At 40.5% G+C, this 16223-nt stretch overlaps 1 protein-coding gene across 7 annotated transcripts in view; it reads left to right on the forward strand.

Annotated features, from left to right (window-relative positions):
• Positions 1-6: 6 nt before the first annotated feature.
• Positions 7-16223, forward strand: part of PAPD7 (poly(A) RNA polymerase D7, non-canonical) — a 59587-nt gene continuing 43370 nt past the window's right edge. For all 7 annotated transcript variants that reach the window (XM_019541296.1, XM_019541305.1, XM_019541314.1 and 4 more), the window contains exons 1-3: positions 7-178; positions 11968-12091; positions 14258-14304. In XM_019541296.1, the coding sequence (XP_019396841.1) occupies positions 57-178; positions 11968-12091; positions 14258-14304 (293 nt within the window). In that variant the 5' untranslated portion in view covers positions 7-56. The remainder of the gene's footprint in view (positions 179-11967; positions 12092-14257; positions 14305-16223) is intronic.

Below are 16223 nucleotides of genomic sequence, written 5' to 3' on the forward strand. Positions count from 1 at the left end.
ACTGCCACCACCACCCGGGCCGCAGGAAACGCGATAACAAGGCCAGCACGTACGGCATGAATTACCTGCTGTCCGGCAGCCGAGCCGCCGCCTCCTCCCCGCCGGCCGCGCCGCCGGCCGCACCGCACAGTCCCGGCACCCCCTGGAAGAACAGGAAGTACAGCCTGGGGGTACAGGGGTGAGCGCCCCGGGGCTCCCTGCCTCACCCTTTCTTCCCCTCGTCCTGCCTGCCTGTCCTTCCCGCACCCACACTCCCTGGGAAGGGGTCTGGGCCTGCTTCCCCAGGCTGGGGCGGCCTCGGTGTCCTTGCAGGAGCTTGTCTTTTTATTGACTTTTTTATTTGCTCCCACGTCCCAGCTAAGAGGTGCAAGGGGAGGGGTGTGCACAAGTGCCACTGACCTGGCTTTTTGGCTAAGGGCAAGGGAGGAGAGGGTGGGGTAGGGTGGGGTGGGGCAGCCGAACCTCCCCCAGGCTTTGGGGCTTGTATGTGGAGGGTGCTTGGTGGGGCCTGGGGAGCCACCAAAGCTGAGGGGCATGGGAGGGAGGATGCTGGCACGTGGGGGTACATTTCATAGATGTTAGAGCTGGAAGGGACCTTGTGAGATCATCGGGTCCAGCCCCCTGCCCAAAGGGCAGGAAGTCAGCTGGGGTCAGATCACCCCAGCAAGATAATCATCCAAACGCTGTTTGAAGGTGTCCAGAGAGACCTGCGCAGGCTTGACGATTTGAGCTGTGTGCTCAGTCAAATTTTGGAACTTTACTATTGGGCTTTGCCAAATTTAATTTGGCCTTGAAAATTTTTTCTTTTAAAAAGTGCTGTTCGTAAGAGGATTGTTGCGAACTCTGCTTGGCAGCCCCATGATGGGGGTAGCTCCATGTGTAGCTGTGGAGGGAGAAGAGCAGCTCCCCCTCCCCATTTTTTGTGTGTGTGTATGCATAAGGACCACAAGGAATGAATCTAGGTGAAGTGAGGTGCCTGTCTCTTGGAAAGCAATCGGGCTAAAATTGAAAAGGCTGGTCCCTGTTCTTGTGGGGAAGCAGAGCGTTGAGAGGGAAATGTCACATTGCTGAAAGACCTTGCTTGGAGCAAGATTTTTTTTTTTTTTAAAAGGACATGGTGTGAGTAGGCAGCAGGGCAGTACATCCAAGCCCTTGGAAAGGGGAACAAACTAAAATACATAACTTGGGGACCATCAAAAAAAAGTCAGGATGATGCTTGTGAGTGAGCACATGGCAGCCACAGTGAGTGAGCGTCCCATTCCAAGTGATTGAAAGAACAATTGTGGATTCTGTAGAAGCATTTTTATGATGAAATCAGTTGAACAGAGGGTTTGACCAAAAGCATAGCTTTGGCAAAAAAGATGCAGCACTTTAGCTGAGTCTCTGTTGCTCCTCTTGACAAGTTTCCTTTGCTTTACAAATACCTATGTCTGTAAGTTCAGAAGGTCTTCTTTGACCTTCTGTATCACCTGGGTCATAAAACTCCACAGTTACTCTTGCATTTGTTGCATGGTGCGCAATAACTTGAGTACGCCGTATACAAGTAAATAAATGAATCCGTTTCACACACACTTCGTTTGCCTAGGTTACATTTTCTGATTGGAGAGAGAGAGAGGTTTGTTTTTGTTTTTGTTTTTTTACTTGTAATTGGACACATTCTTTATATCAGCTTTGGATGAGGGGAATGGATTGTCTTTTAAAAACTTTGTTCTTGGAACGTCTAAAAATCTAAACTATTTGGTGCTGGTGGTAGTAATTCATTGCATATTCACAGTGGAAAATAACTGTGATTTTTTTTTTTTTTTAATTTACGCTAAAACATGGGGAAGGCATGGTTGTCTACAGGATTTGGAGGTACAAAATGTTTTGTATTACAGTGAACCCAACACCCAGGATGACATTTCCGTAGTTCTGATTCAAAGGTCAGCTGCGCATAGTGGCCCTATCATTGTAATGTAACAAAAATGAAGCTTCTCTAAGCTGTCACGTTTCTGTTTTAAATTGCCAAATACTGGAATGATGGGAAATGGTATTTGTTTCTGTTATGTTAAATCTGTCGTTTTGTTTTAACCATCTTTCGTCTGTGTACATCCTCTCTTCCAGACTGGCACACTAAAAGCAAAAATTGATTGCATGTAGTGGAGGCAGGCTTGAGTTTTTTAGCAAGCATCATGTTTTAGTCTGGTTACTTATCCTATTTTAGGGCTATGGTTTTAACTGAGAATCTTTTGTCAGCTTAGTATTTGTACTAAATTAAATATAAATAATTTCATGACACACGGGTAAGAGCTAGATAATTTATTTTCCATAGATGCAGCTCTTCATTACTTTGATGAAATTGCATAAGATTTTAAAGGGTTTTAAAGAGTTTCTTTAGTATTATTCCTTGGAGCTGTCATTTCAAACCTGACCCACAACTGTAGGGATTCCTTCAGCTAACAATTGCTTATGAGCACAGGACACTGGACTTGGCCTAGGAAGCCCCTTTCAGTCTTATGTTCCTGTTAGCCTGAGACACTTTATAGTTACCAAAGGTGATGTAGCAGGTCAGTGATAAAGCCAGGAATAAACCAAGAGTCTTTTGAGCTCCCATTTGGGGTTCCAAGTCAGTGGTTTTCAACCTGTGGTCTGCAGGCCCTTGGGGGGCCACAGATTGTGTCTAAGAGGTCTGTGAAAGATGACTATGATCCATCAAAAGTATGTGAAGACCCACATTTACAGTTCAGAAGGGTCCACACCTCCATTCAAAATTTCCAAAAGGGTCTGCACCTGGGTTCAAAATTTCCAGGGGTCTGCAGATAGAACAGTGGTTTTCAATTTTTTTCCAAGTCACTAGTAGTACTACTTTCTGTTCCTTCCTTTCTCCTTCCTTCTCTTAGGACAGTGGTTCTCAACCTTTTTAGACTTGAAGTACTCATTGCTGGACTCAAGCAGCACCCCATTTCAAAAACTAATTTTATTTATCACAGTGCTTACCTCCTTGAAGAACTAGGCATTGGGGGCAGAGCAGCAGCTAGGTGGGGAGGAGACTGAACCTGAATTTCATCTCCTTGTATTTGCTTAGATTTCAGGGCATCCCAGGCCAGCACCTAAGTTTGAAAATCACTGCCTTAGGCATTTTCATTTCTGTTCTTTGTAATTATGGTTTCTGTTCTGAAGAAATGTGCCTTGAAACAGGTATGTGAAGTATTGGTGTTGATTCATCATTCAGTGCATTCTGTTTAGGCTGGGGTTTGTGCACACAGGTCCAATCAAAGTGTTCCACAGGTTGAAATACTCAGCACAGGATAGGCTTATTAAAAAGTGATCTCTGAACAGTTAAAATAATTCTTTGTTACTTGAAATCAAGGGCATATCAACAGAGAAACTGTCGCTAGTGTAGTTGGACTGGTGGTAAAACTAAAGTGTAGGCAGAATTAATAGATAAAAGGAGGCATATTTACTTGCATAATGAGTGCAAAAAAGGCAAGTAAAAATATTTGAACCCTTCCTCTGCCAGAGTTACGTGGGTGCTATAATCTGTGCAGCAGGAGCACTTTTGACAGCTTTTCTTACATGAGTACATAGCTCTTCTGGTTCAGATGCTGTCTTTTTGTTTGGCAGGTGTGAAAGGTGTAGAAGTTATCCCGTGATACCATTAAAACAGTGATAATCCCAATCTGTTTAGGAAATAATAGCATTTTGCTTTCTAAATAGAAAACCACAATAGGGTATGCTTAGTATTTTTGGCTTCATAAAAATAGGTTAGAATTATGGGTTTTGAAAGGCTCTTTCAGTTGCTTTCAGCTTATGCCACAGTACAGTAAAAATGCCTGAAAGCTTGTAAAGAGAGCAAGTTTTCCAACTATTTAGTTCATTTAATAGAAGATAACATATTTATCCAAAGAACCTTGTCTGCCTATGTCCTTAGACCAACAGTGCCATAACTGAAACCCCCAATACCAGAACTAAACCTCTCAAATATGTCTAAAATCTTTAATTTGCTAGCACAATGTACTTGGAATAATTTCAGTACAGTAAAATCTCTGTTATCCAGCATCCCCAAGGTAAGGGGATTGCCAGTTATGTAAAAACTCTGGTTATCTGAAATAACCTGGCAGGGCTTTCAGATAACAGGAGGGGTGGGAGATGGGACAGCAGTGGCCACACGTGGAGCAGCGGCAACTGCAGGGTGCAGTGCGGAGCGGTGGCAGTATGGCGGAGCAGTGCTCAGTGCAGGGCAGTACAGCGACAGTGTGTAGTGGCAGCAACAAGCGTCCGGGCTTTCCCCTGCTCCCCCCTCCCACCCGTCTGGCTGGTGGAGCAGGGGGAGATGTGGTGGTGACAGCTGCTGTTGTACAAGCTTTCCCCTGTCCCCTTACCACGGCCAGCCGGCCAAATATTCTGGTTAGTAAAGAATTTCTGTTGTTTAAATGCTGGATAACGTAGATTTTACTGTAATAGAAGTTAAAATGCACAGGAGTGATTCTGGCCACTTAAAAGACTAGCCTTCTCAGATAAATGTTAGATTTATACATTTTATAAGGAAAGGAGTAATGTTGTTTTCAAAATGACAGGATCTAGTAGATGAGTGGTGTTTTTAAAGAAAATCTGAAAGTTGTATTTTCTTTATTGGTCTGAACAGCCCTTTCTGAAAGGCCCTGCCAATACAAATGTCACTTTATACAGTTGCAGACAGTTAAAACAGTGAATGTATCTTCCATAAGTTATGGGCTGTTACTTCCATTGTGTTCACTGATTAAATATTCCAACAAATTTTATTAATAATATTGTAATAATAGAGAGTGTTTGGGCTTGGTTTAAACTGTTTCAGTGCTAACCAGATTAGTTTATACTGCAGTGGTAAGCATTTAACCTGTATCACTTATCAAACTGAATTTTTTACAGTACTGGTATACAGCAAAATGGCCTAACTAAAACTTGTGTAAACTGTTCAGTTGCACATCTCAACTTGTAGTATTATCAGACTAGTTACAATATGTCACTTAACTAAAATATGTAGTAATACCCACAACAATGTATCCACCCAGTACTAAACAGTTAACAGGACAGGGCTGTCAAAAAATTGTTTCCACTTGCCTCAAGCTCATTTGCTTAAAATGGAAATCTTCAGTGTCAAGCAGGTGTCACATTATCCCTCTGCCTCTGAGACTATTCCAGAGTTGTGAGAGCCTCAAATTTATGCTCTGTCTTAGCCTGACTTCCCTAAAGTAAGTACTATTTGAACACTATTAATGGTAGGGAGGTGATTCCTTGAACAGTTTGCATGTGCTTTAAGGTGCTATGAAGCCTTTCAATACACTCAGTGAGCTATTAGTAACAGTAATGTTCAGAATAGCTGGTTCCTTATGTGGTCTGGTATCCTCATGTGGCCATAAATGTGGTACGCTCTTTGTTTCATTGCATTCTGTAAAAGCAGTAACTTCTGACTGGGGTGTAGGTTGTAGGTGTATTGGTCTAAGGACATAGACAGACAAGGTTCTTTGGGTAAATTTGATATCTTTTATTAGACTAGCTCAAATAGTTGGAAAAATTCTTTGTTGCAAGCTTTTGGGTATAAGTACTCTTAGTCAGGCTGAGGCAACATCTGCAGTTGGTGTGTGCTCTGTAACTTCTTACTGGGTTTTCAGTGCTTTATTTAACCATATAATACAACAATTACTGAAGTCCCAAATAAGGCTGTTTTGGTACTATAACTGACAGGGTGGTGGGGGTTGCATCTCATTTATATATACATTTTCATGAATGTGCTAATGACCTTGTAAACATATGAGAGGAAAAGTGTTTTTAAAATGAACGTAACTTAAGTAGTGCTATACTGGGTCAGATCAGTGGTCCATCTAACTTACTAGCCTGTCTCCAACAGTGACAGAAGTGGATGCTATATAGGGAGAGCACTGAAGTAGCTTAGCTGTCTAAAGGGATCTATCCCTTATTCAATACCCTCCCTGGCACCCACCATTTATTGGGTTAGAGATGTCAGGGGAAACATTTCTAACAGTTCTTCTCAATAGACATTCATAGAGCTGTCATCCATTAATTTATCCAGTCTCTTTTTGAAGGGGGCTATGCTATATGCCTCCTAGATGATCTGCCTAGGTCCCTTCCGACTCATTGATTCTATGATTCCACCAACACCTATGGCAATGAATTCCACAAATTAACTACACATTGCTTTAAAAAGTGCTTTGTCTTGGTTATTTTAAACCTGTCATCTACTAATTTCAGTGGGTTCCTCCTAGTTGTAGGGTAATGGAACTTTGAACACCAGTTCCCTGTTCACTTGGATTTTACAGACTTCTGTCATATCTTCCCCAGCCTTCTTCTTTCAAAACTGAAGTCCTAGCCTTTTTAGTCTCTTTTGGTATGGTAACTCCTCCACGCTCCTGAACATTTTTATTGCCCTTCTCTATACTTTTTCTAGTTTTACTGGTCCCCACATTTCAAAAAGGATGTAGAACTGCATATTGTGTTCAAGATATGGGTGCACCTTGGGAGTGTATAATGGCATGATGATGTTCTTTGTTTTGTTTTTAAACCCCTTCTTCATATTGCCCAACACTTTATTGGGTAGTTTGGTTGCTGCTGCACAATAAGCTGATGTTTTTAGCGAACTACCTACAATGACTCCAAGGTGCCCTTCCTGAGTCATGGCAACTACTTCAGGACCTAGTATTGGGTATATATAGCTGAGGTTATTTTTCCCCAGGTACATTACTTGTACTTGTCAACAGTGACGCTCATCGCCCCCCCCCCCCTTTCTGCAGCTGCTCTCCATCAGCTTGGGACTTGACTACCCAGCATAATCTGGTATCATCTCTAAACTTGGAGATTTCACTGTGTACCCCCATTTCCAGGTAACTGGTGAAAATGTTGAACAAAATTGGGGCCAGCACAGATCTCTGCAGGATCTCCATTCGTCTTCAAAGGTGACCATAATTTTAGCCCTTCCCTTTGCTTCGTATCTTTTAACTATCTCAGTCTGCAAAAAAATCTTCCCTCCAATTCCATGGCAGTGCAATTATTATTATTAATAATTTTAAGCTTTTGGTGTAAGACCTTGTTGAAAGATTTTTGCAAGTCTAAATGCATTATGAAAATGCAAAAGATAAGGTAGGGGAGGCTGCTGCACATCTATATCTCAACTGCAGTGCAGTTACTTAGGGATGCTCCTGTGTTCACAGTTATCTGTTGTTTTTTTTTTTTTCTCCCTTTACCAGTCCAGAATGGTTAAGGTTGCTCCAGGGCTGATGTAGTATTTTGGAGTCTGGCAGTCTCTCACTGGGTTTTGTTATGGAACATCTTGGAGAGAGCAGCTTGCTCCCATTCTGCTTGCTATGATCCGACAGTGTCTGCCATAACAATGGTCACTAACAGTTCAGCTTGATTTGTTCTACTGAAGCACATTTTCCACTTACCAAAGAGGTATAACAGTTGAACCTCCATAACAAAATCTAGTTACTTGGCTATAATATGATACTTGATGTTAAATTAGGAAAAATTATCTTGGAGAACTCATTCACCTTTTCTACCCCTTCCTTCTGGTCCCCGGGCCTTTCGACTCTGTATTCTTCCCCTGTCCCCTTTTTATGAGAACAGGGTCCAGCTTCTTTCTTAATTGTAACAAAAATCTTTGAGGAAGGGTTTTTTTTCACCATCTTCTTTCCCCCAGCATTCTTCTCTGGCATGGATGCACCAAATCAAAGGAAGGGTCACTTAACTGTGGTCCTTGGTCCCCTCCTTTTTTCTTTACAAACCAAAAGTTACAAATGAATCCCTCAGGCTTTCTTTCCCTCTTCTCGGGCACCCTCAGCTTCAGGTCCCTGCTTGGTTCTCCTCACCAGCAGGATGTTTAAGACCCTTTTCTTTAGTTCGGCTTCTTCCAGTTCCCTCTCGCTCCATACTCTTCCCACCAGACTGGCATGCTCTCTCTCTTCTCCACCCGGCTGCTGGTCCTCACTTCCTTAGCTTTTAGGGAGAGTAGGTAATTCCTGGCTTGGGCTGGTCCTGGCTGTTCCCAAGGGTTCAGTGTGCAGCTTCTTTTCTGAAGTGTTCCCTTCTGGCAGGCTCCACTGGTCTTTTTCTGTGCTGGGGATGCCAAATGCCAAGTTCTCTTGGTGTCTTCGTTTTAAATTGCCTGCTCCTCACTGCCTGCCAGTCGGTGCCCGTTTTCTGGAGTCTGTGTCCTTGTGTTGCCGGGAGATGCGTTTTCCTGTGCTCCAGAGCTGCACCATGTGTCCGGACCCGGACCCGGACCAGTGAGTTCCTGGCCAGCATGGCTAATCCTGTGGGAGCACAGCAGGGGCACAGCAGGGGCAGGAACCCTGTCTCCATCCCACTCCCTAAATCTATTCTTGTACATATTCAAATGTGTACTGTCTTATGTGGAGACACTCGGTAACACCCAGGTTGCAGAAGCATCTTCCCAAACATCATTCTCAATGTCACGTCCTTGACTTCCAATATAACAACTATTTTCCTCCATTTATGTTTTTCTGTTGTTAACACATCTGGCTTTTACGTACCTCAATTACTGACTGTTTCTTGGCTTCCTTAATACAATTAAACTTGTTTTAAACATAGATGCTAAAGTTACTTATTGGTGCTTATTCCAACTGTGTCAAACTACTGCTCGTCTTTCACCTTAATTTTTGCTCCTTTTTCATTTCTTTATATTTTTAAGGACCATATCTGAGTCTCTGTTTTTTATCAACCCATATCTCTACTTTGGCTTGCCTGCATGTGTGCAGTATAGAAAAAAGCTGCTTACCTGGTTCCTTGACAGTTTCTTCTGCAAATTTAATGTTATTCCTGTAGATCCCCTGTCTCAGTTTTGTTGATGTAGTAGTCATGAGCCTGATGGAAGAAATTGAGGCTGTTTGGGACCACGTGAAGTTCTTGACTTCTGTGGTGACCAACCAGTGTCCTAGAAGAGTGTTATTGAGGTTCAAAGGGTGGTCTCCTTAGAGGTTCCCAGAGCTCAGCATCAGTGGGATTCTAAAGGTTGATCAGTCAAAGGCAGTACTAAAAACTACAGCTTGCTAAGAATGCTTTTATGAGCTGTCCCTAGAATCCAGAGAATTGGGGCAACTGTCCTGGGGCCCGCGCTTTGGAGCTGGTGGCTCAGCCGTGCACTGTGGAAGAAGCACAGAGACCCGCCCCACCATGGGGGTACCATAGCCCCCACAGTTAAGGGGGCCCTGGACCCTACCTAGGGTCAGCACTGGTTACGATATTGCTTGGAACCTACTTCTTACTTATTTCTCTTTGTGTTGTACAATGAGTGAATTCCTAAATTGGTGGCCTTGGGTCTCACAGAATAACAGTTGTGATCTAGGAGAAGCTATTCAGTTTGAATAAAACTTTTATTTGTTGGTTTTTGTCATGCCTGTGGGGGTAGAATGAGGTTGAGAATAAGGTAATGGAAAAATAGGGGAGCAAAAGAAGGAAGCAGAAGGATAGTCATTGGTAGGTCTTACTTTGTAATTGTCATCAAGTGGAGCTTTGTAGGTTTGACTCTTGAGGGATATGAAAGAGAAGCATTTCTGGGTGCTGACTGAATGGGTTTAACCTAATCTGACACATGCTAAAAGGTTGGTATAGAATAGAGCGTGAAGGAGTTTTGGGGAGAAACTGATTAATAGGCAGAAAAAGACAAGGACCTTGCAAAGGTAGTATTTCACTTTTTGTGGTAACTTGCTAGATTGACTAAGTAGGGTTAATGATAAAGACAAGAAGCTTGCTTGTGAAAATGAAGAGGATTGCATTCAGTAATGAGCCTGACTTGAGCATCAGCATTTGGAGTAGAGTTGAAAAAAAAAAAGTTTTTCAGTAATAAAGACCACAACAGGATGTGGTTTTTGTGGTTGAAACACAAAAGAGATTTTGGGTAAGATGTAGGTTTGTGGGCAGAGAAAAGACATTTGTGTTGAAAGAGGCAATAATACTTCTCTTGCCTGGAAGGTGCGTCTGGAGAGGGCAGTGTCAAAAAAGCTGTGCCTAGTGTGTTGGGAATCATTTCCTAGGTAGTGAAGCATGCTTCTGTGTTCAGGAGAGGCTGGAAGGCCACAGCAGGATGATAGCTAGTTTTGGTTTATGCTGGTTAATGGTGTACATCTAATGCAATGAAACAACGTTGTATTTTAATAGGCATTGTAATAGAACCTAACAGTTAATAAGGTAGGTGCAGTGTTCAAACATATAAGATGTACTTCTGTCTCTCCGTTATCAATTCAGGAGATCTATTTACATTTTTTAAAGTGTATTAAATTAGAAAAAAAGAGGCTAACAACAATGTTCAAGCTAAGACCTATGCATGAAATAATAGGGCATAGACTGCGAAAGCTCATGGCTTTGTGAACGAGCTAGTGTGGGATGGCACATTATAGACTGCTTTTGTAAGATTATGTTAACCCGGTGCTAGGATGCTTTTATCAATGGAATCCTATTTTTTGTTTTTAGTTGGGTTTTCATAAAGTGGATTTTTCAAAGTGTTCCTGATCTCACCCTGATGAATAAATTAATTCACTGTACCTCATTGTATCTTCCCTTTCACAAAGAGTAATGTGGAGCTTTAATCTTTTCTCCCTTTCCAAAACCTCCATGGGGCTACATTTTCTCTTTAAACTGCTTGTGAAAATCACTTTAAGTCAGTATATATTTGCTTTACTTTTAAAGCAAATCATTACATTTATTGCTTCAGTTCTATTATTTCCTACATTTCATATTGTTTCACTAGAACAGTTGTGTGGTGAAAATGTCATCTTGGTTTGTTTGTTTTTTTGGCTGTTCAGACTTTTACACAGTTTGCATAGTGTGGCTAGGAATTTTTGAGGAAAAAAATCAAAAATTGAAAGACTCATATGTTTATAGACAGATCAAAGCCTGTTGTTCAGTTGCAAAATACCTGTATGTTAGGCACCCTGAAACTGAAAGGAGCAACTGTAATGCATTGGTTGTAGCTGCAACTTTGTTAATCATTTTCCAATTTAAGATGCTTTTAAAAAATGTAACTAGATCTCTTGACTTGAGTATGGAGAGGAAGACTAGCTGTGTTAAGTGAGTTGCAACTGAGTTTCTATTATAAGGTCAGGCCTTGGTTATAGGATCATAGGGAAGTAGGGCTGGAAGGGACTGCATGAGGTCATCATCCCTGACTAAAGAAAGCATCCCCGTGCAGTGTCTGTCTAACTGTTTTTGCAAGTTTCCAGGGGTAGAGATTCCCTAGCTTCTCTTGGTAGCCTGTTCCAAGTCTTGACCCCCATCATAATTAGAAAGTTCCTTATAACCTCCAACCTAAACTTCCTCTGAAGTTTGTAGGTATTTGTCCTAGTTCTGTCCCCTGCAACTACAGGGTAGTTTCAGAGGAGCAGGATATACAAGTTATACACTCTTTTTGTTACAGGAAGGAGATTTGTCATGCATAAATTAGGATTTCTGCAAGAATAAGTCTAGTCTTAATCTTTGTATCTCTTGAACTTTCCTATGTGTACCATTATGTAATCCCAGAGACTTTATGCTTCTCTTTCCTCTTCTTTCTTATTTTGAAATGGTGCCTTTAGTAGGGATTGCAGCTCTAATTTGATTTTGCTTAAATTGGCAAACCAAATCAGGTAGACATTGGCACACCTAATGCCAAAAGTATTTGTAACTTGCTTCGGTTAACCATTTGTGCACTCTTGTTCTAGAAAAAAGGTATGCAGGTTAAATTAAAGTTCAATTATCTTCTGTTTAAATTATTAGTGCACATAATTAAGATGTGAAAAGCTATAAACATCTATTGTAGAATCAAGGAGCCTACCTTTCTGTGTCATAGTATCATGTGATTTAGTTCTTAGAAACAACATATGTTAGACTAACAAACAAAACTTTAAGCCTGTGGCTGCTGTACAGTTGTATTAATTTTGGAACTAAATAGCTCATTTTCTTTGCTGGTGTTAATATTTTTTTTAAATTCTCTCTTGTTAGACTCCATGAAGAAATAATGGACTTCTATGACTTCATGTCCCCTCGTCCTGAAGAAGCAGCTATGAGAAAAGAAGTAGTGAAAAGAATAGAAACTGTCATCAAGGATCTTTGGCCTACAGCTGATGTGAGTGTAGCACAAACACACAAGCTACATTTTACTTATGCACTATATAGTGGAGTTCATTTATTTTCCATATTATCTTCTACTGGAACATGTTTTTGAAATTCTCTGTTCATTGTTAACTTCTGGGGTAACTGAGATACCAATCAGTTTGTCCATGTTTTGGATACAATATTTGTTTTCCCCTTCCCATCCCCCCAGTAGGTTTTTGGTAGCTAGTGGGACTTCAATAAGCCTTCCCTCTAAGATGCCATTCTTATTTTTTATAGAAACTGCCAGAACTTTTTACAATAACATCTTCTATTCAGATGTACTTATAGATGCTGTGTCCTTTAATATCAGATGTGAAACTATCAGTAAACTTATACAAAGCTTTTAAATTGAGTGTATCAATTTTTTGCTTCTTCAGCTGTAAATGAATTGGCATATGTTTGGTATGTTTTGAAGGATGTTTGCCTTATGTTTTCCTGTTTTTTGTAAACTCTTGCTGCTAGCTTCGACTGCCTCCTCTCCTCCTCCCCTCCCCCCCAATGGTCTTTCATTGTGCCATATTTCTTTTGCCTAAAATTTGGACAATAGTTGTCTTGTATTAAAAGAAAATCACGGGTAGGAAGAAAAGGTAGAGACTATTAGCTCATATCCAGTTTAGGCATGCCAGTATAATATTTCAATGTGAAACACTTTACCTACTGTTGCAGGTAATCTATTAATTTAATTAGAAATTAGTGAGCATACCAAGAAAAGGTATTTTGGTGTTGGTCAGCACTTCAGGTAATCAGTTTTTCCTGTCAGTGGGTCTTTAAGTCTTTTCTACATGCATCACTAAAATTTAATGTTCTGATATTGGCTAATTAATGCACTAATTTTTTAATATTACCACAACATTTTGAATTGGTCTTCTCCAAAAGAGTTTTATTCTTTTAGCATGCTTTTTAGAGACACTGTGGAAATTAAGGTCTTGGGTAGTAGGCCCTTCTCTCTATTTGAATAGTAATTATCTGTCTAAGAAGGTACTATAAGCATGGGCATTGACAAATCTCAAATCAGTAGTCCACCTAATCAGTATATGGCTTCTGAAAATGGGCATTGTGGATGTTTCGTAGGAAGAGATGTTGTGGGGTGGCAGTATGATGGGAATCGCAACACTGATTTTGGGCAGATATGATCATGAAACACCATGAACATTTATAAACTATTTTGGTAGTCTGCAAGTAGTAAGTAACTTGAACTAGGATTATTATTTTTATTTGTTTTCTCTTCATGTTCATGAGAAGGCTTTTGTAAAACTTGAATGAAGGCTACTTCTAATGACCATTCTTAGACTAGTTTCCTGGGGTTTTTTAATCCACTTTCAAGGTACACTTGACCAGCAAAGCGTAAAGGTTTTTTTCTGTCTTTTTGGTATAATCTTAATTCTTAAACAAACCTTCCTTTGCCCAAAGTTTTATGTAATGTGGCTGCTTTACTTCTCTCGCTCAATAAATATGGACCTCAGTGGAACAATAATGTGGTGATTTAAAGTATTTTATCTTAGTGCTCTATAATTCCTTGGCTAGAATTAGTCGGTATACTCTTTGCTCAGGATATCTTAAGTTCTCCTATCTTGGTTTTATAATTTATTGCTATCTTGTATTCAAAAATCTGAAGAAGGTAGCACCCCTCTCCCCCAATTTTAAAACTGTTTTCCTTTGGCTAAAATGTCTGTTCCAAGAGCAGAAACATGTTTGGAAGCTTACATTTTCTGTAGAATTGAGAGTAGTTTAGTTTAAATTCACTGAAGGGTGTCACCATGCTGCTTTTGAGACTAGGCCAGCCTTTTCTGAATTGACCACCCTTTCCTGGAAGTCATCCTTACCTTAAACGTTAAAGACAATATAGACATTAGCATTAGGATTTATTACATTATACTCCAAATTTCTTTGAATACTGGGGGAGATGCAGAGAAGTTACATTTACACTTTTCTCCTTTACCAAATGTTTATTATAATTTAAGAGGAAAGCCTGGAGCTAGGTCAGGATAAACCTATTAAAGAGTTGGAATATTGGGGATTACTGTAAGTAAACCCCCACGTTTCTGGATTTCTTGAACAATAAGACTGATGAAAATGAAGTGCTACAAACGTATCTTGTTAATTACAGATGTTTCAGTTGTTAACTTCTTCTTTCCAGGTTCAGATATTTGGCAGCTTTAGCACAGGGCTTTACCTTCCAACTAGGTAAGTAGCAAGTTACTGTGGTACATATACGTTTTAGTGTTTTACAAATATAATGGAAAAGACAGTTAACATACATTTTTAAAATCCCTGCAGAACAAACACAAAAACCTAACAAGTTGAGTGGCTTCTTCTAACCTTCCCCCTTAACTAGGAAGACAGCCCCTGAATTTACTGTGAACTAGAAGAAATTTTAGTCTTTGTTCCAATGTGCAGAACCACCACTGATGTGATTTTTCTGATGAAATAATTTCTTCCACATGTATTCTGGGATGATGCATCTCTTCAGCTCATGCACCTTTCACAATATTGCAGTTTATTTTGCTTAATATTGCTTGCAGAAAAATATTTCTCAAACAAAAATGCGATGACCTGAAAAGTAACTTACTGCTTACCAAAAAGAAAAACTTTTCAAAATTTAAGGGGCCATCACAGTAATTCCCTAATGATAAATTTACAATGCATTTTTTTTACCTCTGAAGTAAAAATTTAGAATGGAAACTTAAGTGAAATAGTTGTTGAAAATTTACCTCTTCTACTTGAGCTGTTTTGAAATCATTAAAGCTGTGTAGTTGAATTCTTTCATTTGCTAGTGCCGTGAAACTTCAAAGCTGCCTCTGTTAGTGTTTCCAGATTTTTGTAAAGAATTTTACTGTATTTACTTGAAATATAGGATGACCCTCCCTCAATAATTAGATGCTATATATGGAAAATGTGTAAATTTTATTATAGCTTTCCAGGTATACAACACAGTTATTGGGTGTTTGCCTTGAAGTTGTTCCCCTCCCACTTACCTTGAAGTTGTTCCCCCTACAGCAGGGGAAATGAAAGTAAACCTGGGGGACTGGTCGCCCTCTTGACCACTTCCTCCCCCTCCCACTTCCCAACTTCTTTCCCCTTCAGGTCCTTACAATGAGACCGCTTTTTTTTCAACACCCAGAAATGAGAGGCAAAATTAAAAAAGGCTAATCTTAAAATAGATATAGCTGTAGTAATTTGCGTATAGGGCCCATAGATTCCAGTTCCTCTAGAATTTATGCTTATTACCTTTTTTTGAAACTTCTGCAGGTTCTAGCACATGTACTCCATTAACATACTTTTAAGCAGCACTTTTGTACATACTTATATATAGTATAAAGGATGCATGATATTAGTCCAAAGCCAAAAGGTTCATGATTTCCCTATTGTTCAGTGAGCTGGTGCCCAGCAGAGTCAACAGCATTTCAAGCCTTGGTGACCCCACAACTCAGCACTGCTCAGTATGTGTGTGTACTCCAGATGCACTCTTCCTCTCCCCCCCCTCCCCCCGCCCCCATTCATGTGCTAATTAGCTCCCCACTCATCACTGGAACCAGGTGTTCTTGTCATGAGCCTGGGATCCTCCAGAAATGTAGATACAGATCAAGCTCAGGGCAACCTTGTTCATCTTCATGTTATGGAGGGGCCACGCTAATTGTATGACACTGGGGTAGGGGGTGATGAGGGATTCTGGGTGTACTATTTGGGCCCCTGTTTGGTAATGTTTGTCAGACATTTAGGGCTGGTAAAGAAACAGGAATCATGAGAACTAGGGAAAGAAAGGTGAAACTCAGTTGTGAGAGTGAAGAAAAGGTCAAAATGTATGCAGTGTAGTGGTTCACTATGACTTGAAAAAGTCAGTGCTGAGGGAGCTTCAGTGCAATGGGCAGTACCATGTATTTTATTCAGGTGGAGTGCAGTAACTTATCCTTCTGGCAGGTTCCTATCAGCATGTTTGACAAATATGAGCCATATGTTTTATAGTCATACTCACTGTTGGCTGCTTTCAATCAGCTATGTAGTTGGTTTCCCATACTGGGTATGTGCTGTTTTGGCAACACTTTAATGATGGACAGTGTATTTAATGAGATTTCCTTGTATGTGAATGTAAGATGGGAATCTTT

Source organism: Crocodylus porosus, unplaced genomic scaffold, assembly GCF_001723895.1.
Source record: "Crocodylus porosus isolate Cpor-Errol unplaced genomic scaffold, CroPor_comp1, whole genome shotgun sequence".
NCBI classification, from domain to species: Eukaryota; Metazoa; Chordata; order Crocodylia; family Crocodylidae; genus Crocodylus; species Crocodylus porosus.